Here is an 8,223-nt window from a genome sequence, read left to right as displayed (position 1 = left end):
ATACTATGTCACCCCTATTGCTGACACTTGTGTCTGGAATGTGACTTCTGGCAGGACTGAAGATGTCTGCATTAGGGTTTAGCTGCAGGATCTGGAATGGGCTTCCTGTTGTCTGGGGTTGATTAGGTCCATGGTTAATATATCCTCCCTATGTAAAGGACAGTAAATCGTCCTTTAATGTATTTAATTCACCTTGAAATTTACTAATCTTTTCCATTTGTGCATGCTGGCTTTCTCTCAATTGTTGGAGACTTTCTTCTTGTTCATTTTCTTTCTCCTCCAACCACTGCTGTAGTCTCTCTTCTTGTTTATTTTATTTCTCCTCCAACCACTGCTGTAGTCTCTCTTCTTGTTTATTTTCTTTCTCCTCCAACCACTGCTGTAGTCTCTCTTCTTGTTTATTTTATTTCTCCTCCAACCACTGCTGTAGTCTCTCTTCTTGTTTATTTTCTTTCTCCTCCAACCACTGCTGTAGCCTCTCTTCTTGTTTCTTTTCTTTTTCCTCTAACAGCTGCTCTAATCTCTCTTCTTGATTCTTTTCTTGTTCTGCTTGTTTCTTTTGCTGTTCTTGTATTGCTGCCATCAAATCTGCTGAGCTGTAGTTTGATTTGCCACTTCTAGTTTCCATTTTTTTTTCTTTTCCGTCCCACTTCTGACACCAATTTGTTACGTCTCTGATCGTTTATTAATTTCCCTTAGAAATTCTTTCCGAAAACTTCAGCGTTACAAGTCCTTTCTTAAATAAAACTAGTTTATTCTTTCTCAATACAACTTTGCAATACACAGAATTTCCACCGTCACTTTAACTTAACACACGCTATAATTCACAATGATTCACGCACTTTACTTACGGTCACTACCACTCACTTGACTCAATTATCTGTCTATCTGCAGTTATTGTCTCTCTTTATCTGTGAGGCTTATGTATAAAAATATAGGGCGTCTGTCAAACACTCGAGCCTTCATGATTCTTCTAGAAACTCATCACTTGTTACCAGCGTCACTTGACTTTCGCTGTCGTAACACTATGATTTTCCGAGTTTCAATGGTGTTAAACATGGGATGGTTTTATACCTGTTCAAGCTATATTTATAGTTTATTTTCTTAAAAGGCTTCGTTGTTATCAAACTTAACTGCAAAAAGAGTGGCAAATTTACTAAGGTTAAGTATATTAAATAATTACATGAGCTCTACAGAAGAAGTAGGTGTTCTTTTACGCATGTCATCCCATGAAGTTTTACCACATTGAAGATCATGATACTGTCTTTAATTTGTGCAACATTAATCAAAATTGATTTATTTTACCTTTTAAATTTTTTTGGTATTTTATTAATTCTAGAAGAAAGTGAATAAAATATTCTTTCTGAATATGTACGTATTTAGAAAAAAAAATAGTTTTTTGTTTCATTGTTTTACTATTTAGTTAAGAATTAATAAAAAAAGCATGAAAGTTGAATGGAAAGTTTCGAGTTACATGTGTTTTATTGTAGAGTTATATAATGCTTTTGTCTGTATTGGACTTTTAAGATGGTTCTCTTGAATTTTTAGCAAGTATATCTTATGTCTAGTTTTTTGTGTTTGTTTATTATTTTATAAAATGTATTTTTATAAAAAAGGTTAATTGTGAAAGCTGAATTAAATCATAGCTTTTTTAATATCAAGTTATGTTTTAGGAATACACTTGTTTGTGTACTTATTGCCTGTCTGCGTTTTTTTACACACACTATGCTCTGATGAACTACTGTATATATATATATATATATATTATGATTAGATCTCTTATTATTGACTGCTTTTTGTCTATAGTGTTGTTGTTGTTTAACATACTGTTGACTTGTTAGCTGAGGTTCTTTAAGGTCTGTACTACTGTGTATATCAGGATTAGATCTCTTATTGACTGTTTCTTTGTCTATAGTTGTTGTTGTGGAACATACTGTCGACTTGTTAGCTAAGGTACTTTAAGATCTGTACTACTGTGTATATCAGGATTAGATCTCTTATTGACTGTTTCTTTGTCCATAGTTGTTGTTGTTGAACATACTGTCGACTTGTTAGCTGAGGTTCTTTAAGGTCTGTACTACTGTGTATATCAGGATTATATATCTTTTATTGACTGTTTCTTTGTCCATAGTTGTTGTTGCGGAACATACTGTCAGTTTGTTAGCTGAGGTTCTTTAAGGTCTGTACTACTGTGTATTATCAGGATTAGATCTCTTATTGACTGTTTCTTTGTCCATAGTTGTTGTTGTTGAACATACTGTTGGTTTGTTAGCTGAGGTTCTTTAAGGTCTGTACCACTGTGTATATCAGGATTATATATCTTTTATCCATAGTTGTTGTTGTTAATGATGATGTAGACTTTTATACTGACATTCTTTAAGGTCTATAAAAAAAACCAAAGAAAATTTTGGTATAGCATCTAAAACATGCACCTTATAGTCAAAAGTAGGAACAATCCATAAGAAATTATGATCGTTGTTTATATGTAATTCTTTTTATGTTTTTTATATATTTGAAGTATAGTTAGTTCTTCATTGTCTTATATTAGTTTAATGCTAAAAAATGTAATAAGGTTGTTCCAAAGTAATCAGTTGTGCAGGAACAAAATAAACAATGTAAAATGATGATTGTCATATCTGTGGTGCCTTTCTTTCTTATAAAACAACCTGTTTCTAGTCCTGTAATGGTTATAGTTACTCTTAACATTGTTATTTGCTATGGTTCTTAACTTATGATATGTGGTTTGCTTACTTAGATCCAGAACAACCAAAAGTTTGAAGCTAACCAAACTGGCCAACCAGTTAAACAGATTGAGTTGCCAACAACTGTATCATCTCAACTAGTAAGTGGTCAAGAAGTTGGTAAAGGTAGAGGTAAAAAATATGTTGCTAAATCTAGCTGTGATCAAGGCCATCAGGGTGCGAAGAAGAAAGAAATACCTTTTGTTTCTGAGTTTCTAGATGAAGAGGAAGAAGATGATATGTGGGATTCAGAAAATGAAGTGTATTTGTGTAGTTAAAGTAGTGAGCTGATCTTCTGAAATTTTCTGTGAGGTCTTTGTATCATGTCATTGATGTAAAATGTCCAGACTATGAAGTAAGTAAATGAAATAATTAAAAACTCAACCAATTGTTCTAAGTTCACTTGTTCACTTTGACCAATTAATATTGAATAAACTGTTTTCAATAAGCTTATTCATGTTAGTCCATTAAAACACAACAAACACTGTTCTTGGGTAGTTTGTTCACTTTGGTCCATTAAAATGAACAAACTGTTTTCAGTAAGCTTGTTCACATTAAAGATTATAGTTTGCATGGGAAGTCACTTGAAGTAGGATATGTTTCATGTACTTGTATATTTTTGAATAACTGTGAGTAGACAAAAAGTGATTATTTCATAATGTTGCCTGTAAGTGATTGAAGACGTTTTAAAAAAAAATTTTTGCTGTCTGTGAGATGTAAAGTTATAAAAAGACTGTTTGCGACAAAGAAAGATTGAAATGAAGAGGTAATAACTTCTGAGTGAAAGTAAATAAAATTGTTTAACAGTATGATAATCCCACTATATGCCATATCCAATGCCAGTGAGGCCTATCACCCAATACAATGGCTCTTTGTGCTGATTGTGATATGATAGACATAGTTGTGGAAACCTTATTGTCTTAGCAAATTGCTTGACACTAAGTGTTACGATGTGAACTGGATTAAGTTGGTGAAATATAATTTTTGATCGATTTTATTTGTCTCATCAGAATTAGGGTAATGATTTATGTTATTTATTTACTATCATATACTATTGATTATTAGTTTTCTTCAATTTCTGTGCTCATTATTTAGAAGTTCTGGTGACTACTAAGCTACTTTTCTTGCTCCTGGAACAGCAACCACATTGTCAGTGGGAAAAAAAAAGACATTAGTTGTTATTAATTAACACTTCAGAGTGAAGTGTATAATAACACACTATACCTGCTATATCCAGAACCAAGTGTTGAGAAGTCTTACTGTTTGTTAGTGAATTGTTCAACATCAGGTGGCAGTAACAGGCAGTGACGGATTAAGGTTTGGGCGATCACAAGAGGTTTAGGGTTTATGGTGTGTGTGTGTGGGGTGGGGGGGGGGCATACAGAAACGAAAAAATTAATAAATCACATGAAATTTCTATATATCTTATATATATGTGTTATCTCTCAATACTGGTCCAGTATTGGCAGACGTTTAGTAAACATTACAAGTCGTTACAAACATGCTCGCCCTTTCAGTCGTAGGGACGTTATAAAGTGATGGTCAATCCCACTATTCGTTGGTAAAAGAGTAGCCCAAGAGTTGGCGGTGGGTGGTGATGACTAGCTACCATCCATCTAGTCTTATATTGCTAAATTATTGACGGCTAGCGCAGATAGCCCTCATGTAGCTTTATGCGAAATTCATAACAAACAAACAAACTGCAACGATCGTTTTTGAAATTGAAACGTAAAAAGTGAGCTCAGGAACAGAACAGGACAAAGTCGACTAAACAGGCTGCTATCTGTAATGAACATAGAATGTGACGTACTTCGAAAGCTAGACTTTTCAAAAGGGTTAAAGATCGAAGATATATGCGATGGCGCTGCTGAGCATGTTCTATACTTTCTGTTTTGGATGTAATTCTGTGTAAAGTAGCCGGATAAAGGGTTGGATGGTGCATGCTGTTGGATGTTTTCCTCCTCTCTTGTGAGTAGTTCTAATGTGTGTGAATGGCTATATATGAATGATAGGGGACTTTTATATGGCCTCAAACACGCACAAAGCAAACAAGATAATAACCGAAACTTTGTGTTGGTATTAACAACTCTAACCCACCAAAAAGTCACTCGTCTTCTTATTCTGTAAAACCCACGTGAGATAAATAATTTAGAAAAGCATACACATTTTAAGTTACTTTGAAGGCTACTTATTTGCGCACCTGTTTTTAAACACAAGAATATCACACTGCGTTTGGAAGTAAGTAAACAAAGATTTTGTTCCTGTAACCTGATTTACTAGCAGTTTGTCTGATTACGCTTAGTTTGTTTTTGAAATATTTCCAATCACCGTCATACGTGCAGAGCTTAAATTCACCACATCCAGACGCTTTAGTAAACGAATGTTTCAAAATTTCCTTGCTTTTTGAACATTTTAAATGATTTGAATAAACATTACCATTAACCATAGATAGATTTTCTAGAGTATGAAACTAAAAGAGTCACTCCAACATATCAAGTTATTATAATACTGCGTCAGGTTTATTTGGTTTGAAATTGCCTTTCAAACATTTAAAAACAAATTATATTTAAACAAGAAGGTCGTGTCTTTGATAGACCGTATTTAGAGTTGCTCATATCCTGTTTGTAGAGTGTTGTTAGTGGTTTCACCTTCTTTTCAGTAAAATTATGTTTAATGGATTAGATTATAATACATTTTAGTAAAAAGAATAACTTACTTTTCAAATTGATTTAGAGTATATTATATTTGTAAAATGTCCATTCCTAGTCTTGAGTGAAAAAAACCCGTCTCTTACAATACACCCTAGATGTAAAGTGAACTGCAATATGACAGTTAATAAAATGTTATCGGAAACTTTGGAAATGAATTTTACAAACAAATAGAAACCCCCAGTGAACATCAGACATGAGCGATATGCAAAGCAATCGGAACATAAACCTGAAAACCTAACGGCAGTGTTATTATCATCTTAGAGCAAAAGTTCGTATTACTGAGCACAGTTAAAGTACATTTTCAACGAAATATTCACAATCAATGATCGCTTTTTTTCTTGTCTTGGAGAAACTAGACGTGTTTGTGTCATCTTACATGGTGTTTCGGAACTTCAAGTGCTATTTTCTTTTTCTCCAACCTGTTGGCGCCACTGGTTAGACTGTTAATAAAACTATAAGGTTATAAGTGTGTGTGTTTTATAGCAAAGCCACATTGGGCTATCTGTTGTATCCGCAGCGGGAAATCGAACCCATAATTTTAGCTTTGCAAGTCTGTAGACTTACCCTGTCCCACCGGGGGACCGGTCATCAACTGACAACCAGCTACATCAGCAGTCAGACATTGTATTTTACTGGATTATAGCGTTAGAATTGTCTTTTACACTGTTTGTAGCATTCTTTCTCAACTATTAATTTTCCTAAGAAAGTACATCTAATAATTAAAATACTTTTGGTCACCCACAGCCAACAGGGATTCACATCTAGAGAACTTAATTAATTCAAGTAATTCAAGCTATTAACTCTGACTCAAAAGTACGAAACAATCTCTCCCATAGTGGACATTCTCCTCTAATTTCACTGAAACACAAAAGTGAAGTTATTATTAAACCAGCTGATAAGGGCGGTGCTATTGTCATTCAAAATAAAACCGACTATGTCAACGAAATCTACCGACAACTTAATGACACAAACCACTATAAAAAGGTAGATTTGGACCCAACACCACAATTTGTTAAAATTATCGAAGATATGTTATGTAGTTTACAGAAAAGCCAACACATAGTGAAACATTACAGTTCCTTTCACCCTTTAACACCCAATTACAGGTCGCTTTTACATGTTACCAAAAATACACAAACCCAACAATCTTGGTCGTCCTATTAGTTCTGATTATGGTATGCCTACTGAAAAAGTATCTGCTTATGTTGTTCAGCACATCAAAGATATCCTCCCACGTTTGACGTCGTACATTAAAGACACATTTTCTAAACATGACCTCTGACATTAAAACCAACGGAAAACTTCATCCAAACACTATTATCTGGTGTTTCTTTTCTATACACAAACATTCCCCACGACGAAGGTCTAAACGTCCTAGAATCTTCCTACAAAAACTAGACAAACACAACACTCAAATTATTACAGACTTAGCTGAACTAGTACTGACATTTAACGGTTTTGAAGTTAATAATGAATTCTATATTCAAACAAAAGGAACAGCTATGGGTACCACGAAGGCACCAGACTATGGCAACATTTTTATGGGAGATTTGGAGACGAAACTTTTGGAAAACTGCACAGACAAGCTAACATTTTGGAGACGCTACATTGATGACATTTTTTTTTATTTGGATAGGAGACGAAGATTCATTACTGTCCTTTTATAGACATGCTTACACCTTTCACAGGTCTGTTAAATTTACTCTAAGACTACTCCGCCACCCAAATAAGTTTCTTGGATGTAAACCTAACATTAAAAAATGGTGTTCTACATACTGATTTGAATCGAAAACCAACGGATAAACCACAATACTTACATAATCAAAGCTGTCACCTTCCACACACCAAACGCAATATCTCATCCAATCAAGCACTTGGATTAAAGAAGATATGCTCCGATAGTAAAACTATGACCGTCACATTAATTCTTTGAAACAAAGTATGACTGAAAGGCTATAAGCAAAACTATCACCCAACAAATGGAGAAATCTAACAATATACCACGTACATCTGCCTTGACACAATTACCTAAAAACCAACCTTTCTCGTGTTCCGCTAGTTATTACCTATCACCCGAAACTAAAAATCTACCACGGAAACACTTTTACCTCCTTCAACTTAATGATCGATTAAAATATATTTTTATGGAAGTTCCTGTCGTTTCTTTCAGAAAGAATAAAACTTTGCATTAATTCACGCTAAAATAGACTTTAATCCGACACCAGGTGGAAGTCAACCTTGCAATAGCAAGCGATGTCAAACCTGTAAGTTCATGCAGGAAACGGACACATTTTCCAATAAGGACAACCAAAAGCAGTTCAAAATCATTAATTCCATAACCTGCTCTGTAAAATTTTTTATTTATTTAATCCAATGTCGAAAATGCAATTTCCAATATGTAGGTCAAACCAAAACAACTATACGGGAACGTTTTAATAACTATTATGACAGCGGAAGTAACGTGACGATGGTAAAACGTCATGAGATTCTCGAAGGATCTTGAATTTTCCTGGCAACTCTAGTCTATTCCAGGCGCCCTCTTTTTTAGAATATAAGCCCGGAAATAAAGCAGAATGAGATAGATAGATTGAAGATATAGATAATTGAGTCAAGCGAACAGTAGGCTCCGTAAGTAAAGTGTGTGAATCACTGTGATTTATAGCGTGTGTTATAAAATAAGTAAAGGTTAAAGTGACTATGGAAATTCTGTGTATTACAAAAAGTTGTATCAAGAAAAAATAAACTAGTTTTAATTAAGAAAGGACTTGTAT

General features: G+C 34.1%; 1 protein-coding gene across 3 annotated transcripts in view; it reads left to right on the top strand.

The window, feature by feature from the left end:
* The window catches only part of LOC106467353 (exonuclease mut-7 homolog), a 59,406-nt gene extending 56,281 nt beyond the window's left edge, over positions 1–3,125 (top strand). For all 3 annotated transcript variants that reach the window (XM_013927700.2, XM_022395512.1, XM_022395513.1), the window contains exon 19: positions 2,756–3,125. In XM_013927700.2, coding sequence (XP_013783154.1) covers positions 2,756–3,019 — 264 coding nt within the window. In that variant the 3' untranslated portion in view covers positions 3,020–3,125. The remainder of the gene's footprint in view (positions 1–2,755) is intronic.
* Positions 3,126–8,223: the final 5,098 nt, after the last annotated feature.

Source organism: Limulus polyphemus, unplaced genomic scaffold, assembly GCF_000517525.1.
Source record: "Limulus polyphemus unplaced genomic scaffold, Limulus_polyphemus-2.1.2 Scaffold2581, whole genome shotgun sequence".
NCBI lineage: Eukaryota > Metazoa > Arthropoda > Merostomata > Xiphosura > Limulidae > Limulus > Limulus polyphemus.
The sequence above is the reverse complement of the archived record's forward strand: the minus strand, read 5'-3'. Positions and strand labels throughout refer to the sequence as shown.